This window comes from Apis cerana, linkage group LG5 (assembly GCF_029169275.1).
Source record: "Apis cerana isolate GH-2021 linkage group LG5, AcerK_1.0, whole genome shotgun sequence".
Lineage (NCBI taxonomy): Eukaryota > Metazoa > Arthropoda > Insecta > Hymenoptera > Apidae > Apis > Apis cerana.
Window position 1 is genome coordinate 11,171,351 of NC_083856.1, and position 25,829 is coordinate 11,197,179.

The following is a 25,829-nucleotide window of genomic DNA, read 5'->3' on the forward strand; positions in this document are numbered from 1 at the left end:
ATTTTTCCGTTAGAGGTTAGCACTTATCGTATTTAGGATTATAATTCTTGTCTGTATTGTAAACGTATGATGGCGCCACATGAACAACAATCGGAGCCATCGAGTTTTCTGCTTCTAGTGAGTTGTAGAATCGGCCATTGCTCCAATATTTTTCTTGTGATTGAAAATTTTTAATCTCTGATGGAAATACAAAAGTGTATATGAGTACCGAGGTAAGTTATTCAATTACCTGTTACATTTGTCATTTCTTTTGTGATATATTTCTAGAAAAAAAGTAAAGATAATTGAATATCAACGATCTGCCAAATTTTAGTCCGCCATCTTTGTTACAAATTCGTTTACATTTTACTATATGTGTTATATTTTTTATAATTATTTTATGTTTTGCATTTTAAATTTACATTTAAATAATTAATTTTATATATATTAAAAATTAGAATTCAATAAATTTTTCTTAATATTTATTTTTAAATTTTCAAATTAACTGCGCGAGTTCTACTATTACTGTTATGGCCTTGGTTTTTTAGTCCAAAAAAACGAGTTATGAAATTAGACATGTGATGATAAATATATATATATATATATATATATATATATATATATATAAGAATATGATGCTTTGTTTAAGTAAGTTTTTTATTATTTTTAAAACAATAGTGATCTATTTCTTGTTAAGATATAAAATTCAATTATTAAGTAAATATTTACATGTTTTATATGCCTTTGCAAAAGTAAATTATATATATTTTGAACAAACAACAAGAATATGTAATTTTTATTGAATGTTGATATGTTATAAGAATGAATAAATTTAAAGAAAAATATGTATGAATTTAAAATATATCATCATTTTATATTATTTTTTAATTCTACTGTATCTTTTATATTGTATAGAATTTGTATATTCTTAAAAATATTTATATCAATTTACTGATGATTTTATTGATGATTTTTAATTTTATAGTTAATGTTGTTAATTATTTTATTGTGTTATATATGCAATGTATATTTAATTTTTTAAATATAAGTTATATGAATAAAATTGCAAGATATTGATTTAAATAGTTGATAAAATGATATCGACGGATGAAATTAGAAATTTCTTTATTACCGACTGTTTATTTTTTCATTCTTCAAAATATTTGATAAAATTTTCGCATTATTATTGTTGTTGTTATTATTGTTGTTATTATAGATATATATTTTATTTGTGAATATTTAAAACTATATATTATTACAATATTTGTATTATTATTACAATATATTAGTTTAATTATATATAGCAAAAAATAAAAGAATTATTTCTGTAAATATTTTTGATATAGCGTTTTATTGAATATATAAAAAAAATGTGCATGTTTCAAAAAATTAAATTTTATTACATTTTTCAAAAAAGTTAAAAATGATAAGTTTGAAATCATTTTCAAAAAAGTTGATTAAAAGATATTAATATATTATAATCTTTAGAATAGTTTCAGAATTTATGTTTATTATTCATAGATAGTATTGAAAGTAGTAATGAATTTGAAAATGATGTTGCAAATATATTTAACATTTTTTGATACAATTTTATAAATTTATATAAATTTATATTTATATAATTTATATTTATAAAAATATTAATATAAATTACTTATGATTATATTAATATAAATTAATATAAATTAATATGATTACTTTGAGGAATTTGCATATAGAATATCTAATGTATTTATTAGATATGAACATGATACAGTATCGCAAATATAAGAAAATAAGAGTGTCATCGATTCAATTGATTACTTCAACTTAAATTTTATTTTTATTTATTATTTTCATTGGTATAATTTTTATTTTTATTTCTTAATTGATCTTTGAAATGAAATATGGAAATATTATTTTTTAAATTTGTGTATTTTCGATAATTTTTAATATTTCAATATTTCAATTATATATTTACTTTTATCGTTTATTTTTTAATTTTTTGCATATTAAAAAACTATATATAAAAAAATAAACTAAACTATATATAAAAAAAACTATATAAAAAACTAGTTAAAATTTTAATGTATAATTGATAAAAATCTTTAGTGATCATTGCAATGAGAAAGAAAGAAACAAACAAAAATGTATATTTGTATAATAATTTTTATTATAATCCTTTGAGAAACAATTGACAAAAATAGTTTTATCAGAATGATATACGCATAAGCGATTATATTTACTCATGTTATTTATTTAATTTTCTTCTTCTTTACTGTGCATAAGAATTAAAAAGAAATAAAGAATAATTCTCATTAAGTATAAAAATTTTGTTTCAACTAAAGTACTTGATATTTTGATGATTACATTGATGATTTAAAAACATCATTTTATACATTATACACATAATATATATATGCACATAACGTTAAAAACAGGAAATCATAAAATGAAAATTGAATTAAAGAATAAAAATCTTTTGATGAGAGGCCAGAATTTTAGAAAGATAACTAACGGTAGATGAAAATTGAAGTGTCTACGCTGGTGGGCTGTTTTGGGCAGGCTGTACGCAAAAACGGCGACAGTCAAGTTCAAGGCCACCATCGGTTACTTTTCTTTCCCTCCTCGTCGGCAGAGCAGTGGTCGCCTCCTGTGCCACTGTTGCTGCTGCGACACCATCGCTACCATCGTCACCACTGTCTTAGCCGCCGCCAGTGCTTTCAATATAGCCACAGCCTCCGCCCCCGCCTCCCATCTTCCACCTCCCACCTTCCATCTTCCACTTCTCTCCTCCCTCTTATTCTCACCCTTCCATAGCAATATATATGTTGCACGCATTACGCCAGTAACGTATCAACTTAGGTCCTATTTAGGTCCTGTTTCAACTATGGGGGTAAAGGGAGAGTTTTGGAGCTCGATCGATCTACCTGCTAGCCTGAAAATTCAATTGGCTTGTATATGGACTCAATGCCATTTTATACGTTTCTTTGTTCACGTATTTTTATCATATTTATTCTGTGTAAAAAACCATTCATATAACATTTATTTTCTTCTACTTCGTAGAATCATTTATTCAATTAACATCTTTTCCTGTTTCTTCATCGTGTTTAGAATACTGAAGTAAAAAGAGGTTCACTTTATAGAAAGACCTGCTTCAAAATAGCTTCACGGCCAAGAGTTAATGACCGATTGGTCATGACCATGATAATGTTCACGGTAATTTTATCAATTTCGTTTATATTTATACAACGTGGTAACTATTATGCTTTAAATTGAAGTTGATGATTTTATCATCATCGATAAATACCGATCTAATTCTTTGCAAATGCAAATCTGTTGCAAATGCACTCTGTTGTAAGATATCTTGAAGATATTAATGTTTCTGAAAAATTTACTTATATTCTATACATACATATAATATATGTTTATAATATTAATATTAATATTATATAAAATATAATGTTTTTAATCTCAAGAACATTATTTGTTTATATTTAATTGGAATAGAAATTATTTTTGGAATGTTTTTATAATAACAATAAATCAGATTTATTAATAATAAAAAAAATTTATTAATAACATTTATATTTAATACAACAATAAATATATAATATTATAAATATTATATAATAATAAATTTATTAACAATATATATATAATAATAATAAATCATTATATAAATGTTGAAATTTTTATCTATTCATGAGAAATTATTTTATAACAGATCATGTGTAGATATATAAATCATAATCATAAAAAATTGAATATCTGTTGATCAATTAGATAAAATATTTGACATATTTTGTCTGAAAATTCGGTTAAATTCCTTAAACGATAAGGTAATTAGCATAAGAAATATATATTTTGCGAATTTGTGGCGCCTGGTATTAGGATCGGCCATCTCCGTGTATTACCGTATCCTCAGAATTGCCGTCAGTCGCGTACGGCTCGTCGCGCCGTCAACGTCGTGGTAGGGGGATAGTGTATACATACTGGTGTGTGTGCTTTATTCGTAGTCTTCATGAGTGTTTCAATTCTTGACATTGTGGTCTTTTTCGCTTTTCATCTAGGAAAAGTATAATAGGAAAATAAGAATACAGTGTTCTTATATCATTTGGACAAAAGAGACGATCATGGATTCATGGATGTACGATGTGGTAGGTGTTGTCGATACATAACCTCTTTCTTCTTTTCCATCTCGTGGCTTTGTTTACGTTGCTGCGCGCGCGTTCTTTGCTATTTTCCGTTAATCCGTTGATCGAATATCGAGCAAAGTTTTGATTATCTCGAAATGAAAATATTTAACGTTCGTTTTGAAGAATAATCAAATAAAAAATTTATTTTATAACAGATCATGTGTTGATCATTATAATATGATCAAATCCGGAGTTCATGAAAAAATTAGCTTTGGTAATCTTCAAAAATTTGTATTTTTTTTCTTTATTAATATGCAACAAATTCAATGATTTTTCTTACATAGATCATGTTAATTACATCTGTGTTGTTCGAACTTGCTTGTTTTTCAATGCAATAAGAATACATATGTATTATCTTTGTCGCGTACATACCGTCAGTCAGCTTTAGCGACAACAGACTCGGTTATTACGTTACGACGTGTCTGTTAGGTAATCTATCCTGTAACTTACTGATCATTTTTCCACGTCTGTCGGTTTTTAACGTTACCGTTGATTCATGATTACTTCGATTTTGTAATCTTTATTTCTGCTAATTGATAAGTTAATCAATTGATTTGAATTAAATTTTACGTTTAATGTATACGTAAAATATGTATCATATTTGAATAAATATGATAAATTTAAGATATTAAATAGATAATAAATTTAAAATTCTATATTGAATATAAGTTAAAATATTTTACATCATTTGTATATATATGTACATACAAACATTGTCATGAAAAAGTTGTTTATTTTGATGACTGTGAAACAACTAAATCGAACGACCTTAAGTTAGAAACTTTTATCAATACTTTTTCATCTACGTTTTTTTTCTTGTTTGTTCCTAAAAATTTCTTTTAATTTTTGTTTTTTATTTGCAATTTTGTTAAAAGATATATTTTATTGATAACGATCGATAAAATTTGAAGAAAATATACTAATTATGACATTAATATCTTTTTTTGGAAAAAAATATAGGTAATGTAGATAATATTTCGTAAAAAAATATAGATAATATCGTTTGATTATCATATGAAATATTTGTAAGTATATATAAATAATTATTTTGTTAAAAACAATTATTTATTTTGAAATCATTTCAATTGTTTTGCGATAATTAATTTTTGTATACTCCGATATATATAAATGATTTTTGATGATAAGAAGAATGTAATAATTTTACGTCAATCTATTTAGAAATTTAAATCATATGGAAATTTTCCAAATTTTTCAAAGTTAATTTTAATCAAAATGGAGGAAATTTATGTTCATTCAAAGATGATATATTTTATTAATCATTAAGTATGAGTATATTTATCAATAATACATATTTTTTTTAGAATTTTTATTAGAAACAAATATTTCATGTATAAAGTTTTTCAAAAAGAATGATTTTTATAAAATCATCTTTTTTTCCCCCCTGTATTTAACTATTTTTATATATAAAAACTATGATAATTTTATAATGGCATATTTTTGTGATTTATATATATGATATATATATATATATATATACATATATTTAATCTTTTAATATTATATTTAATAATTTAAATATATTAAAATGATCATACAATTATATCACATAACATTATCATATAAATCTTATATAATTCTGTATGAATAAAACATAAGAAAACATGGAATATTTATTTCATCTTTAATTTTATTATTTATTAATATTTAACATTTTTTATAATGGATGAATTAAAATATGTTTGTACTAATACTATTTTGAATTTATTCAATTTTGATTTTGTTAAAAATAGTTTCTTTTTTATTCTTATTAATATTCTTATTAATATTTATTTTGAAAATAAGTATTAGCTAATCAATATTTCGTACTGTTTGCGAAAGAAAATTTCCCACAAAATTTCAGATTCGATCACATGTGACGCACATAGCGAATGGATTGAGATAGGCTACTTCAATGGAAATAAAATTGTGGATTCCTACGTAAGAAGTTTAATAGATAGAAGATTATTGTAAAATTAATAAAAAAATTAAAAAAAAAAATATTCGTTACAAGAATGTGTCAGTCGATATTTTCGGATTTCCTTACTCTTATTTAATGTTAGAGAAATTTTCAAAACATTTTGAAATCGATGATCCAAATATGACTTTTAGATTTTTATGAATCTTTAATATGATAAGGATGCGTTTGTTTTTTCAGCGAATGCATTTTTTTTCTGAGTTTTTTATTTGCATACCAAAATAAATTCTTTATATCATAATTTTCTATATAAAATATGTATTTTAAAGAAAAAGAAAAGTTTAAGAAGTTTCTGTGATCAAATAACATGATTATAAAATGATGTTTATACGTACTATGAACACACTTGCTATATAGATGACATTTGTTTTACTTTAATTCTCTTTCTCTTTTTGCATCTTGTTTATTATACATTGTACATGAAATTACGTGTGATATCTGCATATGTTTGTACATTTATCGATGTTTCGTATATATTTTGTAGATAAGTAAAGTATTATATTGATTAAAAAAAATTTGCATTATGATGATAGACTTTTGTGATAGAATATATATTTTAAGATTCATTGAATACACAAGAGTACACAAGTATATTTCTATTTGTATACGTATATTTCCGCAAAATAAGTTCATCTACATAAACGGGCATTAAAATTACATAAATCGATAGAAAAATGGCTCGATGATGTATCGAGATGAAGCGAAAGACATTGGTAGAGGCGATCTGATAATAGAATCGCAATTATTCGCAAAAATCGTTTTCTTATCGAATGATGAAACGATGGAGTATTCGTCGATAGGCGTGTTTGATGATTGGTCGTGCAGGTTGTGCCAATGATGCGTTGTCTGGTTTGGTAAGGAACATGCTTGGATAATCATCGGCTTTCCGAACTCGGTTCGGGTGGGGAGCATTGAAGTTTTCAGGCTACGAGACACGTCGGTGACGTCATCTCAAAGCTGGGCCAGCCATAACCTTGGACAATACGCGAAATAAATTCTCTTATGTGTGATTTTTATCTTGAAAAAAGCACACGTTCGTACAACGTGATTTCCGTTATTATTTTTTTTCCTTCTCTTGTCTGTTGAAATCCAAGTTGATTATGCAGTACATTGGGCGATAATTGGTGAATAATTAATGCGTTTAGAATCTTTACGAAATAATGCGAATTGTAAAGTTCATCGAAATATACGATTTTAATAATATGTATTGAAAAGGATAGAGAAAAAGATTGGAAGTATTATTGTATTAAGTATCGGACGTTTACAAGTCTTTATTTCAGAGAGAAATCAATGTTGAAAAATAAAAATAAAAATGGAAAAAATGCGGTTTGCGTTGAATTGTTGATGAAGGTAAAAAGATTTAAAAAGTGAAAGAGCGTCGCGCCGTTCTAAAATTAGTTTATAGCGATAGTCTCGATGTTGTTATGCTGACTCGTTATGATATTATTTTTTTTCATTAGGTAAACTTGCTGCAAAATCGGAACATAGTTGTTACCGAAGCTCTGGCCTTGACCGCGACCCAGGGTCTTCATCCTCGGGATATCGATTCGTTCTCTCAACTTCTAATTCTGTATCCACCTGTATATAGCTGTAATATTGCTACTCCGTGAGCATTGTAATAATTCAGGGTCATCGCAATCGACTTGTTGCGAAATCGCAGACATACTATGCACATCGTAATGCTTTTCTTTTATCGGAAATTTATCCGAAGGAAATAAACATTCGTCGTAACTCGAGAAAATAAGATGGTGTCCGATTCCTTTTCATCGTCTTCGATCTCGTGCCAGAGTCTCGAGTTATCGAAAAGAAGATTGCACAATCCAGGAACATTTCCGTTGGATGAGATTACTTACATGTTATTTCTCAAAAAATTAAATGTGATTTAGCTAATCGGTAAAGATTCCTCTTTCATTATCGATTCATTTATATTAACTATTTATTCCAATCGAATCACTTTGATTAAATGTTGCAATGGTTTCGTTTTCGTATATTACGTGAAAAAAAATAGTATAACGTAAACGTAAAACTCATTTGAATTTTAATAATCTATTTGTTTCGATTGACGTTTATAGCATTTTGTCAAGTTTGACGGTGTTCAACGGTTATATACTCTAGTTTCTAAAGATTCGAATTGATTCGTATATTTGCATAGGCAAACGACGAAACGTGTATTTTTAGATTTGTGTACATCGAGCAATGACATTTTTTTTATCGCTAACACAAATGAGATATTCCAATTTTTAAAGATTTGTGATCGAGAAAAAATGTCTCGAAATAAAATAATTGCAAATAAATGTATATAATAAGCGATGATTTCTTTTTCTTTTTCTTTATATCTATATATCATTTAAATATCTTTTTCATTTACATAATTAATTTGTATAAAAAAATTTCGACTGATGGATTTGAAAGATTCGATTGAACTCGTCCCATGTGTATCTCAAAAATTTTTATATACCTTTTATGTATAAATATATAATTTCGACTTTGAATCGGCACTATAATGACATTATAATGTTGTTGTTTGCTAATATAAAACTTCCATTATGTTGGAATTATACTTCTGTTTATTTATTCTGTTAAAATTTAAAAATTAGTACGATAGGGAGCATGAAAAGATATATTTCGTATCAACCATCGTTGTCAATCATCGTTGAATAATGAATAGCAATTGTTAAGAAGACATCTTTGATCGTAATTAAACCGCGTTATTGCGATAGAAATAAAATTACGACTAGCCAGAGTGCAATCGATATTCAGGTCATGGCTTCCTCTAAAAATGGACGCTCGATTAAAAGCTTCATTTTCTTTTCCTCTTCTCTTTTTTTGGGGTCGCATATATATATATGTGTGCGTGTGTGTATATATATATATATATATATGCCTATATATATATATATGTGTGAAATAGCACGAAATTCTCTGTCAAATAGAATAACTAATGACCTTGATTCTTTGTCGTGTTACATACGCAAAGATCGCTTTCGCAAAATGAAGTAATATAGTCAACGATTTCGCGTAAGTTTCAAGGTATGCGGGTCTTAAGTATTCAATGAAGAAAAGCATTGATTTTATCAAGTAGAATGATCACTAAAGACATCGCGTAATACATTGTATTGTATTTTCAAAGTTTTCTCCAGTTCGATTTGATTCGGATTTTTTTCTTAATGATGGACAAGCCCAATCTTGTCAGATGTTGTGCTAATGTAGAAGGGAATGAGACGAGTGGATCGACGTACACGAGGTGCATCTGAACACGAGGAAACTGAAACAGAACAAGATAAAGAGAGCTAGAGGGAGAAGGGAGAGATGAGAAAGAGAGTGAGGAGCTAGTATACTATTGGTACAAGTAAAAACAGTGAGAGATAGAAAGAGGAAGAGAGAGAGGAGAATCAGACAGAGGGATTCAAGGTCGCCGGAGTCGGCTGTTTCCGTCGAAGTTCGGCGGCTAAAATTGTGCGTTGGCGCGGTTCTGCGGCCTTCGCGAACGTGGCCGCTTCTCTCACAGAAAAGTCAAGTTCAAGGCTAACCAGATATCGCGATACGCTTATTTCTTTCTTTTTCCATTCCATTTCTTCCTTCCGTTTGCATTTTGGTAAATTGAACGGATTATGGAGGGATGTGGAGAAAGTGAGAAAATTAAAAATACTGGACGACTCGGGAGCGAGTCGAGTCGAATAGATGCTTACGCTTATGCAATCTCTTCTTTTCCCTATCTTTTCTTAAACTTTCTTTTATTCGACCATATCCATTTTATTCTTTTTCCTATTGTTTGGATATCATCATTTCTGACGAATTTGAGCTCGGGATTTGAGGGGAATTGTATCGTTATAGTTTCGTCATGGTCGTCATTATGTATCGTGGCCGAGTGTTCCGCGCACCGTGTCGGTTTTTATTTCATTAATCTAAACGTGGGAGACGTACACGTGAAGCACTTCGCACGACTAGTCAAGTTCGAGGTTAACCAGCTGCTTCGGTGCCTTGTCTTTTCTTTCCTTTTTTAATTCCTTGATATCGTTTTTCCTCTTTTTTTCCGTCTGCCCTCGATCACCATACATTTCACAATTCTCGATGTTTATCGATTTCTACTATTGAAATAAACGGCTGGTTAAAATGGAGCACGATCAGAAAGAGTTTTTGACTAGAACGCGTGCGATCGAAATTCTAATAAAATCGATAATTCGCATTCGAACGCATTTCTTCGTTATTCCGTCGAGACGAATGGTTGTACGACAATTTGCGAAGATTGAAAATTGAGCAATGGTATCGTTATAAAAAAAAAATGGTTACGTTGCAATGATAAGGATACGTCTTTGAGAGACAGATCGTGCCTGGATAGAGCATAAATCTCCAGACACGCGTCCTAAGTTCTTGCGAACGATCGTAACTGCATCTCGCAGAAAAGCCAAGTTCAAGGCTAACCAGATACTCTGCACTCCTTCTTCTTCCCCTCGATCCCCTTTCTGCGTGCATTTAATATACGATACCGAGGGCAGGAGGGCGACAGAGGAATAGGCTTACGCAATCCTTTCACCGTTACTTTATTCACTATCGCTCTGCTCAACGTTCTTTTAAGGATACCTTCCTTTTCAGTAACTTCATATGACTACTTTTACTTTTTCTCATAAATTGCCGATTGTCGAATTATATTTTTGTTCACGATATTGTTGCAAGAAAATCAAAAAAATGGTATAAAATGGATAAGAATAAAAATTGAACGGTGAGAAGTAAGAGATAGCCGCATAATTATAGAATTAACGAAAAAATTGTGAACTAATATTCCAAGAACATCGATGCTATGTATCGCGAATTTTCTGAAGTCAATTCTAAAAATGCTTGAGGCGTTGGTCGTGCTTAAAAATAGCAGCAGAAAAAAAGTGCAGCTGACTGCAAAGCAGACTGTCTCTTCTGCTTTTCGATATTTGCCACAATTTGTTTAAAAACGAATCAAATTATGGCGTTTATAGAAAATAAATAACTGGAACAGCGTATAGTGAAAAATTACAAGATATTTTGTTAATTGTTTTAGGTTTGTATGATGCCCGGTGGCGGCACCGAAAATATGATTGGAAATAATAGGACTATGGCGAACATTAAACAAGAAATTGAAAATCCTACAACGCCTACGCAAAATTATCAAGTTTGTTCACCGACCACTACACTTCAGCATCAAGAGGTATTTTGGACATGTACTTTTTACGGTCAAAAACATTGTGATTCGTGAAAGTTGTCGAAAATGTAAAATAATTTGAAACAAATATGTATTTTTACAATAAGAATGATATCAAGTGATTTTTTTTTTGTTATTTATTTCAGGTGATTTGTAGTAAAATAGAAGTTCCGCCAGATTATGGTGGAGGCGAAGGTAGTCCTGGAAGTCCAGAAATGCACCATTGTTCGTCAACTACGCAACCTTTAGGAACGTCTGAGGTATACAAGAATTTTCAAAAGTTATTTTTCAATTTTTAAATAAGATTCAATGAATCTTTTTATTTAGGAAGGCGTTAAAGAGGAAGATATGATACCTAGAAGGCTTTGCCTAGTCTGTGGTGACGTTGCAAGTGGATTTCATTATGGAGTTGCATCTTGCGAAGCGTGTAAAGCTTTTTTCAAAAGAACCATACAAGGTAAGAAAAGTTCCTTCGCATTTACAAATATTTCTTTTCGAAGAATTTTCCAGGTAGCACCGTGGTACTGTAATTGCATTAATACAAATATTATTAGTATAAATTTTTCTTGCTTCTTCGTCATTTTTTAATGCGAGAACATTTTAATCATCGTTATTCACTTATTATTAGTATATATATTCATGATAATATTGGTGCTACCTGGATGAGAACCATGTATATTACAATAAAATAGCGAGTAATTTTACAGGTAATATCGAGTATACATGTCCCGCAAATGGGGAATGTGAAATAAATAAACGCAGGAGAAAAGCGTGTCAGGCATGTAGGTTTCAAAAGTGTCTTAGACAAGGCATGTTAAAAGAGGGAGTCCGATTGGATCGTGTTCGAGGAGGGAGACAAAAATATAGAAGATCCACCGATCCCTATACGCCAGTGAAACCAGCTCCCTTGGAAGGTGATTTCTTTAATAATCCTTGTTAGTATAAATATCACGTTTCGATCACGATCGTATCATTATAAAACGCATAGTTCCGTATCTTGACAGATACGATTAAATCTCTGATATTTTATTCTTTCTAGCAAACATAGCAACAGGAGCTTCTAACGAAATAATAAGTAAGCTATCGGGTCCTCCTTCCATTTTATTTTATTCGAGTCGGATACGTTGATTCATTGCTAAATTTTTTCATCTTGACACGAAATCATCATACATCTAATGTAGATGTTCACCGTATAGATGTTCAAACGGTAAATTTTTTAATTTATTGGTAGATAATAAAATGCTGGAAGCTTTGGCTGCCTGTGAACCCGACATGCTGCAAGTATCAAATATCTCTCATACTCTTGACACAGATCAAAGAGTACTTGGACAATTATCTGATTTATATGATCGGGAATTAGTCGGAATAATTGGTAATATATAACGCAATTTTTGTGCTAATAAAAATTTTTCTACTATAAAAATGATTAATTAATTTATTGTTTAAAAATTTTATTCGTTCGAAGGCTGGGCAAAACAGATTCCAGGATTCAGCAGTTTAGCTTTAAACGATCAAATGCGGCTTCTGCAAAGTACGTGGGCTGAGATATTGACGTTTAGTCTCGCGTGGAGAAGCATGCCAAATAATGGTAGATTAAGGTTTGCACAAGATTTTACTTTAGACGAACGACTTGCCCGCGAATGTCATTGTACAGAGTTATACACGCATGTGAGTATCATTTGAATACACTTTGATTCATCGTACGTTTTGTTAACTTTAATTTTTTATGTATTTATATTTGCATATATGTATCATTCTTTTTAACAGTGTATCCAAATAGTAGAAAGGCTTCAAAGATTGGGATTAACCAGAGAAGAATATTATGTGTTGAAGGCATTGATATTAGCAAACAGTGACGCAAGATCAGACGAACCACAGGCATTATACCGCTTTCGAGATTCTATCTTAAATTCATTATCAGACTGTATGGCCGCAGTAAGACCAGGACAAGCGCTTCGTGCCACTCAAAATATGTTCCTAGTGTTACCCAGTCTCAGGCAGGTCGATGGAATTGTTAGACGATTTTGGTCTAGTGTGTATCGAACGGGAAAAGTACCAATGAATAAGCTCTTTGTAGAAATGTTAGAAGCTGCTTATTATCGATGAAATATCAACTCGAACTCGATTTATTAATATCTATATTGAGGACTTCATAGAATCGCTGTTATTAAGTAACACTCGCACATTAAGAATGACTTAAAGGCACGCATTTTGTTGTGTTCCTAAGATATAAGCAGAAGACAGTGAGTGATAGTGAAATGAGAAAAAGAAACGGAGACTGTACAGTTTTATTCATTTTCTGTAAGAGAAAGACTTATAAAAAAAAAAAAAGAAAAGGCTTTATTTTTCAAACACAAGAGTGTTGGAGCGTGGAGCGTTGGCCAGTGATTCCAGCAGTCGTTGAAACTCACGAAACACCTTAAGATAGCAGGCACATTGTTTCGTCGAAATAACCAAACTTTCCTTTTCGAGTACCCCATTTACAGGTACAAAGAAAAATACGATGTTATTTCAAGATAGGATACGTAGTACAAGATGCGAGATGCTTTTTCTGGAGCTCTCATTTTAGGATAGTTTACGAAAACCTGTCGCCAGACAGAAGAACCTACCAAATAAATAAAATGTTTTCATTTACGTAAGATCGTAACACCGAACCGGTGAGATCGTAGAAATCAAATGCAAATGTACTAACTGTGGGTGTTTGACGTTATAGGGTTAGAGCATCGTGTTACCAAATACTACCAGTTCAATCAAAATTATATGTAGCTCCGATTCGAACGTTATTTTAGTTATGTCTTTTCTCTGAAAAAAAAAAAATCCAGTCAATTTGAAAATAGAGGAACGCAGACTCTATATTTTTAAGAGTGTTGATAAAAAGATGATATCATTTTACATAGAATAACTGCACATTTTAATACTATTAAATATAAAGTGTAAAGATCGATAAATGTAAATCGATGTGTGTACTGCATTGAACATCCATAGTTATAGTTCAGCAAATGAATTTAGTATGTGCTATTGTACAAATCGAACCAATTACGTGAACAGAGCTGTGAACAGTGAACAAGGAAAAGCAAAAGAATGGCTGGATCGTTCTCTAATTAGCGCCATGCTGTTTTCTACGAGATATTGTGAAAAAAAAAAAAAAATGTTTCGAGAACGAACCTTTGGCCAGGTTGCCAGGTTCTTAGGAAGAGCAGAAAAAAATTTAATCGATTGTTGAAATGATTGCGAAATGTTATTCGCGCGTGCCACACGAAGAGCGTAGGAGAATATATATTATATTATATTATTATATTATATTATATTATATGTATTCAGGGATCTTTATTATCTAGTTATTATTGTTACGAGATCTGTGCATAGATCTTGCGCATAATATCGCTTTTTTCGAAGCGAAGAATCGTAAAATATCGTATAGGAGCTACTACTCACATAAAAGGTTCATTTTTAAAGGAGGGAAAACCGTTTATAACAAATTAATGGAGTTTTTTTTTTGTCGATTACACGCAACAAAAGGCAAGGTTTCTATCGATTTTTGGATCAGCTTTTTGTTATTTCGCGATTACTCGATATTAACGATATTACTCGATATCAATGAAAGAAAGAAATTGTTTTATTCAAAGTTATAAATAAATATTAGATTTCGTTAAGCGTTAAGCGGATCGAGTCGCTCGAAACCTTGTGATCTTAAAATGCGATGTAATCATGTGACGTTCAGAGTGCAATAATATCAGGACATGCGATTACATTTTTCTTTTGGTCAATTGATCGCGACGTCCTTTTAAGTTTCCTTTATTTGTATATTTCGTCTTCGTTCTTCTAACGTTTGAATCCTTGTTTAAAACCTCCTGCATTTAAATACACGATGCAACTAGTTGATAGACGCTTACGTATTGCGTGTCCTTTCTCCATTAGTTTTTCTCGATTATCCACGACGGTTCATTCCTCATTATGAAAACAGATAATGCAACGAATGCGATGAGGAAAAAGAAAGAAGAAAATCGCTGTTAAGCCACGGCGAATTTTTGTTCCATGTATCTTTTCGGTCTTTTTTGTTTCATTTTCTTTCTTTTTTTTCAATAATATGATTTCTTTTTTTTCTCCTTTTTCTTTTTTTTTTTCATTGCATTTTTTTCCCCATCTACGAATTGCAATAAAAGAAATCATGTTATTTGCTACACTGCCTTTCAGGTTGTAAATTTTGGAAGAAAATCAAATGTTAATTTATTAGTAAATGATGTTGATCGAATATGATTCTAAAATGTGTTAGAAATGATTTGTCGAAACGTTTGTTTTAGTTTATGCGAATATTTATCAGGGAACCAATAATCAATATTTCGATGGCGTTTGTCACCTGTTGATAGTATCGGTTTTTTTTTTCCAGAAAAAGTTGTTTAATATCAATATTTAGTTATCAGACGATAATACTGTTTGTACCGTCCATAATAGAAGATGTTACGATCGTGTACTATAGAAACGATTAGGCTTGATAGTTTAAACATTTCAAATTTATTCCTGTCAAATTTGTCGACATTTTTTTGTTTAATTATTATAGCCGTTGGATATTTTGGAAATATTGTGTTTGAAACTGTGTTGATTGTTTAACTCAACTCCATATATATTTTTACATTTTAATAGAAAATGTAAAATTTTCACGTGCTATCAATTTGTGATCCACTTTTTTTATCCGTCACACACGCGCACACGCGCCACACACACACACACACACACACACACACACACACACACACACACACACACACACACACACACACACACACACACACACACACACACACACACACACACACACACACACACACACACACACACACACACACACAGAGAGAGAGAGAGAGAGAGAGAGAGAGAGAGAGAGAGACGGACAGAGAGAGAGAGAGAGAGAGAGAGAGAGAGAGAGAGAGAGAGAGAGAGAGGGAGAGAGAGAGAGAGAGAGAGAGAGAGAGAGAGAGAGAGAGAGAGAGAGAGAGAGAGAGAGAGAGAGAGAGAGAGAGAGAGAGAGAGAGAGAGAGATGTGATTCTCTTTATGAAATTTTTGGGAAAGTGAAAGTTTCGAATGAATTTCAAACAGGCCTAAAAATATCTTGGCACATACATTAATTTTCTTTTAATTTTCAAGATTTTAATACATACACAAATACGATGATCGAAAATACCATACAATAGGATACAATCCTTCGCCATTAAATCAAATTTATCTTAATCAACGATTTGATTCATTCTTTGGTATGCGTGCCACGATCAAGAAAAAAGCCGCTAGGAAATATTTTTACGAATTAGACTTAACGTTGGATGTTGGATTTTACAAGCATTTTTCTTTATAACATGTTCATCGATTCGCCGTGGCGATAGAATCATAGTCTCAGGGTTTTAACCAACAACCAACAAATAAACAAATGATACAAATTTAGATACATATAAATAAATAAGCGCGCGTATATTTGTGGAGCAAAACATTATAATAATAATTACGATAGTAATAATAATGAGGATGATAATGATGATAATAATGATGATAAAGGATATTAACATTAGTATTAATGATGATAACGATGATGATAATAAAAAAAACAAGAAACGCAATATCGTGGTTTCTTGTATATTCTGTAACACGAAATTTACGCATTTGTTTTGCATACTGGATGTATCCAGTGCGAAAGAAATATAATTCTAATGTCACTTTTTCTTTATGATCTTTCTCCCTGTGGTAGGAAGAAGATTTGTACATACATAGTTTATTCGTATCGTGAAAATTTACATCAATAAATTCAACCACTTCCTGTATTTTTTTTGGCACGGTATATACGATTGCACAATTTGAAAACGCTTCCGCTTTTCTAGCGAAACGTGCGTGCGCCAACAAAGATGACAAATGGATCGTGGATTTGAAATGTTTCATATATCATAGCGTGCAGTGTTTACGATTTGTTTCTTCTTCGAAAGTACAATATAAAGTGGTTCTTCGAAAAGTCCTTTTCTCGTTCGTTCGTCGGACTCACCAGACCAGTCGTAAATTGTACCTGCTGCGAAGAAACGTTGCTTCTGCGACCTCTATATGTGTACAGAATATGTGTACAGATACATGTAATTATAATTTTTATATAAAAAGAAAGGATACGTATGTGTGCGTGAGCATTAGGTAATAAGTCGATCGAAAATAAAATAGGAATTAAGCTCGATTTTTATTCTTGAAATCTTGAATGTACGAGCTCCTCTTCGAAGTTTCGAGTGTCGAAAAGAAATTCGCGTAAAATATTTACGTATGAAAATATGCCGATTATAACGAAATAGAATACTATACCTGGCCTCAGTGGCCTCAGTTGGCGCAGCAATCATGTTGCGAGAGGAAGGATGTTCACGTGTGCTTCTTTATTTGTTAATCGTCTTTCTTGTTAATTTCTCCAGTAAGTATATATATATATATATATATTTTTTTTAAATATATACGTACTTACATACATAAGTAAATATTTGTACCGTAAATAACGAGTAATGTCGATGTAAAGCAAAATTGAAAAAAGCCATTCCCTCGCAGAAGCAAGTTCGTATGTACTGCGAGACAATTGTTTGGAATTCGATGTGGTTGAGCTCGAGGATTACTTGTCTCGGAATATTGAGAATGTGCCGACGATCGATATGATGATCGGTGGTTTCAAATGTTCTGTCGCAGCTTTGCCCTTTGGTGCTTTGAAATCGGACTGGGCAAGATTACTGCTTCTGCAGAGAGCGCAACCAAAGGATTCAATTCTCTCGAAGAAACTAGGTCGTCTTTTCAGAATCTTGGTGATCGCTTATTTCCAAATAGAAGAACGTTACGATATTATTCAATCTGGAATTTTGAGCAGGTTGGTAATAATAAAACCTAATTTTAAACGGTAAAGTTTTTTTTTTTTTTTTACTTATTTATTATTATTATTATTATTATTTTTTATTTACTTTACGAAATAAAATCCGTATATCGCGACAGTCTAATCGCATCTTTTGTAATTCGAAAGCGTAAATAACACTACGAAAAGATACGAAAGAAAAGAAATGAAGAGATTCGACAACTCGACAATCGATTTAGGAGAAATAAATAAAAATTTTACTGCAAATACTTTTTTTGACGATAAAAAATCCATTGGCACAATTAAAATCGAACGAACCACGAGCTTGGATATAACGAGAGAAAATAAAGATGACAATTTCAATACGACACGTAGTAATAATTCTTCGACAACCGTCGAATTTTTATCTATTGATAATCGGATGGTATTTCGCTCGACAACCGAACGATATGAGAAAAAGAAGATGGTAAATATTACCGGTTTTTCAGATATAAATACCGAGAAAAAAAATTACACAGAAATATCGAAAAACAAATGAATCCGTCGCAATCGAAATTCGCGAATAATTTTACAAAAGGTCAAGGTGGTACAAATATTTATAGAGAAAAAAAAAAAGGATTAAATAAAAATAAAGATGACACTTTTACCGGTAAGAATATTAATTTTTCAACGATAGAATTTAACAGATTATTTAGCAACCGATTTAATCCAATTTTTAATTTCTACAGTTGTACAGATATTTCGGGAATAACGATTTCTAATTCAAATCAAAAATCAATAATGAAAAATTCGAAGGGAGAAGGAACGACGAGATCAGTTTTCACCACTAAAATTAGCACGATGAAATCTGATGGTCTGGAAGAACGTGATTCTAAAAAAATAAGCGATAGAAGTGATTTTCCTGTATCGTACGATTATGTCGTTCAAAGTTCAATTTAGAGAGAATTGAAAATGTAAATAGTCTGGAGATTTTCGATGTAAAAACTACCAGCGAGCAAAGTCGCGTTTATTCGAATAAAATCTCTACTAACTCGAGCGAAAGTTTTAATCAAAGTCCTTCGAATCGTCAAACAAACGACGTCTTCCAAGTCTTCGAAAAGATTCCATGGAATTTCTCGAATAAGCTGGAGAAACCTCCGATTTATAAAAAACTTAGAAAACCTTCGTTGGATAACGACTTTTGGAAATACATTGTAATTTCACGAAATGTTAGTTTAACTACTCCTTTCGAACCGAAGATAATATCGGAGATTAAAAATGCAGATAATAAATCTAAAGGAAGTTCGACGAAGGATGATGAACAACACAGGTACGATATATTTTTAATCGTGTACTCGTTTTAATATTGTTTTACGTATTATTTTTCAATATAATTTCTTAATCGCAGTGATGATCGGCAAGGTATTCATATCGAACGCAACGGGAAGAAACACAATGAGTAGAAAATAAGCTTATCAACTTTATTCTTCTGAAACGAACAGGAGAGTTTTTTTTACGAAAATACAAAAAACGAATAGAATAAGAAACGAATCAAACATTGCCTACCTAATAATAAAATTGTTCGAATCTCGCTTTAATTGGACTCTACTTCTTCATTTCCCTTATCATATCACGTTTGCACATTGGATAAGGTGGTACGACGACTGGACATTTGCCGATTCTTATCGGCGACCTTATCAGGGTCCAGTCCATAAATTCACCGTGCCGGTGACCGATATTCACGAGGTAACATTCTCTACTCAACTGGTAACACTCGTCGTGCTTTACAAGCTGTCCAGTCCTCTCATTATTCTATCGTATCCACAAGATTTTTCGAATCGTCCAGTAAGCAGTTGAATCGTTTGTGATGCGATACGTTGAATGGGGCATCGCGTTTCGGATGTGATTACGATTCGGTTGAAATTACACGCGAAGTAGCGGGGAGGGGAGGGGAAAAAAGATACGGGATCAGTTTTGCACTGTTTAAAATGTTCTCGTTATTCGCGGGGGAAGGGAGTGAAAACGATCGCGATGAGTTCATAATTGGCTTTACGCAAACTATCGTGACTCGATGGTTTAATAACGGTTTTTCGAGATAGCAGAGCCGATCAGTTTAATTTGCAACGATAGCATATCAGTGGGTTGCGGTTAATAACCAGTCCAAGGCACGTGAACAAATAGGTGTGTTCAATCAGCATCCCCGCGTCGTTCCAAATTACTCCGCAATATTTTTGTTAAAATATCCATCCGCCGATGTACGACCCGCGATATTGTATAAATGTAACGCGTACAACTGATTATTCGAAACGTACGGAGAATCATCGGATCGAATGTAATTTTATTTATGCTGTGCGAGAAACATGTTTTGTAAACACATCGAAACTTTTAACAAAGAAAAAGCGAACGAAAAATTTTCTCTTTGTATTATTATTCATATGTCTAGTAAAATTTACGTTTATTCGAGAATCATCGAGTGATAGATCGAGTGACACGTGTATTGCTATTTTCTTTATAGAATTATAGAAACAAAGCGAGCCATATTTATTAAACTCAATAATTTTACCCGTTGTAGAATGGATTAGCGGTACATCGCTCCTTCCTCCAAGGAAACAAATTACCTCGCTTCACCAAGATTCCAGTTGAGAGCGGAGCATTCCTGGTTTCCCTTTGCACCTGCTTTTCTCAATTTCTCACGTCCATGCTGATAAACAGTCGCGCTTTGACGCGATTCGTTCGTAATTGCGTTAACAGTTGCGACCAAACCGCTTGGAAATTCAATGTTTCTCTTCGTATTACGGGATATCGTTTGACGGTATTAGATAGATCGACACGCTTCATAAACTGCTTCGAAACGTTCGCTTCTCTTTTTTCCTTCTTCGAGGGGAACTCGAGCGAATTAAGGGAATCATTGAGGGGAGGAAGAGGGGATTGATAAATGGCGGCGATCAATCGAGCGAGCGAATGTACAACTCAGCCGAAACAAATTTGCTCATTACTTATCATTTCTTCGCGATTACTCGCCCAGTAAGGATTATCCGTACATCGTTCCACGGGGATGGAAACAAATTAGCCGTTTCGGAGAAACTTGAAGAGGTTCTGTGCTGCTCCTTCGGCCTTCGTGTCTAGAATACGGGAATGTTGGTTGCTCGAACCGTTCGTCAGGATTACTTTAGCTTCTCGAGTAGCGACGATAGACTGGTAGCGAGAGCAACGTCGAGGTTGCTACGTACAGACCGACAGAAAGTTCACGGAAATCATTTAACCGGGGAAAGAGTAGCGTGATCACGGAGGAAGCGCGGAACACGATGGATGGTAATGTGGTAGTGCGGGTAGTGGCGGAGGTGGCGGCGTGGGGGGCGAAGGGCGAAGAGACGCTCGGTAATTATTTTACCGACGAAAGCGAAGGGATGAGAGAATACAACTTGCCCCCTTCATCTTTTCACCCCACCTTCGTTTCCGGCGGCTTGATGCTAATTCATACTAATTGGTTGCATTACTCTCGTTTCATTCACCTGCAGTGCTTGTTCTCTCTCTTTCGAAACCACTCATCTTTACCTTCTTTGTTAACTCGTTCGACGTTCCTCCTCTATAGTTTCTATTAATTAGTCGCCAATTAATTTTGAATATTTCCTTCTTGTTTAACGGTAAAAATCTTACCAATACTCGCCTTTCAATATTTTCAATATTTTCAATATTTTCGCCTTTCGTTCCCGTCAGATTCCGCTCGAAGTTGCTGCCTTGCCATGTATTTAAAAAGGTATTTTATTGTGAAATACCGAATTTAATTATGCAATTATGCGTTCATCATAATTCAGTCTTGTAAAATTTCTAACGATATTCCGACGAAATTATAAACTTTTGTTCGTCAAGTTGGTTAAATTGTTGATAATATCGATAGTAGCTAAATAACAATAGCTTGTTGGTAGGCCATTTGATTTTTCGAGATAGAAACGACGAAAGATCTCGAATTATTGCGAAATAAAATAATGCATTTATATTGAAATAGAAGAAGAAGAAGGGAGGAGTATTATAAATAGATGATCGCTCTTTGTTCTTGACAGTACGTTTCGTAACGATAAAAATTTTCTTTGAAATCGAGAGATCTCGTAAATCACATATAGTTATTTTATGCCACTTGGCACAGTTCGAGAATTGTATGTACATTTTTTTCGTCGAGTTGTCTGCTCTTTGTTTATTTTTTCATTTTCATCTTCTTGGATATTTTTGGAAAACGACCGATCAATCATCGAATGCTATTCAATTTACTTAATTTTACCTGGAATTTAAAAAATTCGATGAACAAAAGCGAGGAAGAATGTTTGAAAGAATAATTTTTGAAAAATTTAAAAAAAATCGATGACCATGATCGCATCTAACAGATGGCTCGCAAAAGTGGAAATCCATAGGCGAACGAAGGAGAGGGATGCGTGAGAAAACGTCGGATTGTCCGACACCCTTTGCAGGGGTGTAATCATCTTTGCTCAGTGTCGTCCGTGAAAATCCATTCTCGTCACGTCGAGACAAACGGGCGCAGTTGACTCTCCATCTAAATCTCCTTCTTCCTTTCGTTCCTGGGATCTCTTTTCTTTACTCGCACGGATAAGAAATGAAATTAAAATTCTCAAGGAGACTGAAACGTCACGTTCCTCGTCGACCGTCTCATCTCATTCCACGCCTCGCGGAAAGGAGCATCGCGTTCGCTCGCCTTCAGGTATCCGGAAGATAAAGAAAACGAGAGATCGGAGACTGCTTCGCGAGATCTTGTAGATCGTTCGATTCGAACGAGCCGGACTACCGGTACATTTCAAACTTTCTACGAGAACAAAGGAACCCAAAGGATTGAGTTAACCTAAAACTTTGAATAAAAAGTTTAGTTCTTTTCTAAAAATAGAAATTCGTGCGATGTAAAATATTTACCTTTTTCAAATACAGATTGCAGAAACAAGTACATTTTAATATTGTTATTAAACGTCTTCATTTCATGCGAATGTGCACACGTGATATAAATAAAATCGAATTTTAACCTATATAATTTTTAGTATATACACGAGTATCCATCTACACACGCGCACTATAAAAATATATACACATGTATATTTAATAAAATGTAGAAATATAATAATATACATACATGTACATATTTAATTTTTACATCGCAATAAATATTATATACCATATTTTTCATCTTCTTTTTTTCTTTTTCTTCAAGAAATTTCTTTTTTTCTTTTGGTTTTTCCAATACTTATAATTTCCCATTTTATAATACTTGCGTATAGATTCTTTTACTTACGACTGCTTTAATTACGTTAGATGTTTCTTCGACAAATATTTGTGTACATTACAGAATTTCAACCGTGTTTCTTTCGTTAGTCTATATAAACTGTCAATGAAATTTATTTTGTCGATAAGTTAGATGACGATTGAAAAATTTCGATCAGCGCCATCTCGCGTTTGGATCACCGAAGTTCCGACTTGTTATTAATATAACATGATATGCAAGGAGGTGTTCGTGACGTCACAGAGAAAGAGAGTAACATTTTGCGAGAAGGACAGAGAAGATGTGTCACTATTTTTGATTATGCGGCTCCTGATACTTTCTAATAATTGAGAACGCTATATCGAAAATTCGTTAATTATTAATTCTCTATTAACAATTTCTACACTTTTAAACTCACGTCTTAAAGTCGAAACCTTAGACAACTTTTACGTATAAATTTTAACGATAAATTTTTTCCGATTAATTATTTATTAAGTGGATTTGTGCCTCGTATGCGGATTGACACAACCGACGCCCAATGCATTTTTCATTAATTTCATATTTTATTAGTAAATTTATTTCTAAATATATCCACTCAAAACGTTAGTTTTTTTTTATTTTCACGTACTATTTTTATTTATAAATTTGTTGTCGTTTAAGCGAAATAATCGAATTATTTACCGTTTAATTATAGAATATGGAATAGGCAACTGACACATATTTCATAATGATCGTTAATAAATAATTAATTGGTAAAAATTTCTACATTTTTAAGCCCGCATCTCAAAATTAGAAGCTGAAACATTTTTCTCGTATAAATTTTAACGAAAAAATTCTTTTTCGTTAATTATTTATTAACGATCGTCGTAAAGTATATCCTCGATCTATCGGGTATTAAATAATCGATTTATTTATGCAAATAACAACATAATTATGGATAAAAAAATATACGTAATATAGAGGAAACAATGTTTCAGATGCATAAATTTAGAAATAAATTTTATAATGATGTGAAATTAATATGAAAAAATATATCGCGCATCGATTACATCAGTTCGTATTAATCGTTAATTAATGATAAATCGAAAACAATTTCTCGTTAAAATTTATATCAGAAACTCGTTTGAAGTTCCAGCTTTGAAACGCAGTTTTAAAAGTGCAAAAGTTTTTGATAAAAAATTAGTTATTAATAATTTTTTCAACGTAGTATCTTCGAAATGGTTGGGGGGATAGAGCGACATTTTTTCCTGCTCGCACAATGTTGCTCTCCTTCTCTGTGACGTCACGAATACCTCCTTGCATATCCTGTTATATTAATAACAAGTCGGAGCTTCGTTGATCCAAACGCGAGATGGCGTTGATAAAAATTTTTCGATCGTTGTCTAATTTATCGGCAAAATTCTATTCTATTCCATTCTATCTAACTTTTATATTTTTATATATTCATGAATTAATTCATGAATAATTTAGAAAACAAATTATATTCCCCCGTTACGTAAAATCGATCGCACGAACGAATATTCATAAAAGATCATTATATCATAGTTAAGAAAACGTAGCATACAAGAATTTTCTCAGAATCTTAAGAGCGAGTTGATCTCGAGTATAAAAAGAATATCTTAAAAACGCGTTGCGATCTTTTGAAAGTGTATAGAATTTATCATACACGCTTTTTCCTTTTCTCTTACTAGGGGAAACAAAAAGCTTTCGGGAATCGAGGCAATCCCTTTATCCGTGGAAGAGGGATTAGTTGGTTTCGTTAGTGGAAAAGAATGGACGAGGCACGATCCAGTAGACGATGATTGGAGAGGAAACCGTGACTGGTTAATTGGAATTGGCGGCAAACTTGGCGACTCCCCCGCCCCGGATGGAAGCATCGATGAAATTGCAGCAGTCGTCAAGCATCGACCGGTTTCCTCTTCAGTTTCGAGATCGCTTCTACCTTCTCTTTGCCCATTCCTTTTCATTCAGCCCACGACGAAGCGACTCAATCTCGCCTTCGCATCGCCTCTACATCCATCCACGATGCAAGAACACCCCCTTTGACTCTCACTCGGCGAAGAAGCGGCGCGACGCGCGTGTAATTGTTACTCCGTCGCTACCACAGTCACAGTTTTTCGGTTAAAAATTATATCCCCTCGCATCCCAAATTCATTCCCAGAAATTAATCTCGCATATATTCGACCCGTGGAATCGAAGAACTAGCCGCTTCTAAATCCCACCCGTCTAGTTTTCCATTCCATTTCGATCTTTCACGTATTTTTCACGTATTTTTATGATAATAAATCGCGGAAAAGAACCCGAATGGAAATTAATTATTCGAACAGAACGAGACAAAGAAAGGATATTTTTAGGAGGGGACGCGCAAAACAAACGGAATTCCCTTCGTTTTTTCCCGTTCTCGTCCGTAAGTTATACTTTCGTGTTCCCCGTCCACCTC

At 32.3% G+C, this 25,829-nt stretch overlaps 2 protein-coding genes across 13 annotated transcripts; both read left to right on the forward strand.

Moving 5' to 3' along the window:
- Positions 1-62: 62 nt before the first annotated feature.
- Positions 63-17,505, forward strand: LOC107997843 (steroid hormone receptor ERR1). Of its 12 annotated transcripts, none has more exons than XM_017056729.3 (9): positions 63-212; positions 11,162-11,308; positions 11,449-11,562; positions 11,630-11,759; positions 11,995-12,237; positions 12,342-12,377; positions 12,534-12,674; positions 12,768-12,970; positions 13,070-17,505. In XM_017056729.3, the coding sequence occupies exons 1-9, from the start codon at positions 201-203 to the stop codon at positions 13,406-13,408; spliced, it is 1,365 nt and encodes a 454-aa protein (XP_016912218.1). In that variant the 5' UTR covers positions 63-200; the 3' UTR covers positions 13,409-17,505. The 12 variants fall into 12 exon arrangements, with proteins under 12 accessions (XP_016912218.1, XP_061931282.1, XP_061931285.1 ...); XM_062075298.1 differs by having other exon boundaries at positions 11,995-12,216; XM_062075297.1 differs by having other exon boundaries at positions 65-212; positions 12,010-12,237.
- An 83-nt stretch (positions 17,506-17,588) lies between these two features.
- On the forward strand, positions 17,589-19,730 carry LOC107997898 (uncharacterized). The gene is given in 6 exon segments (XM_062075585.1): positions 17,589-17,730; positions 17,862-18,171; positions 18,322-18,690; positions 18,882-19,078; positions 19,081-19,462; positions 19,541-19,730. Coding segments are annotated over 6 exon segments (1,455 nt in total). The 3' UTR covers positions 19,596-19,730.
- Positions 19,731-25,829: the final 6,099 nt, after the last annotated feature.

Coding starts and splice junctions, on each gene's coding strand:
- LOC107997843 (XM_017056727.3), top strand. CDS start 4,095: ATGGATTCATGGATGTACGATGTG. Junction 11,760..11,994: donor TTTCAAAAGAACCATACAAG/GTAAGAAAAGTT, acceptor ACAATAAAATAG/CGAGTAATTTTACAGGTAAT. Junction 12,238..12,341: donor TGATTTCTTTAATAATCCTT/GTTAGTATAAAT, acceptor TATTCTTTCTAG/CAAACATAGCAACAGGAGCT.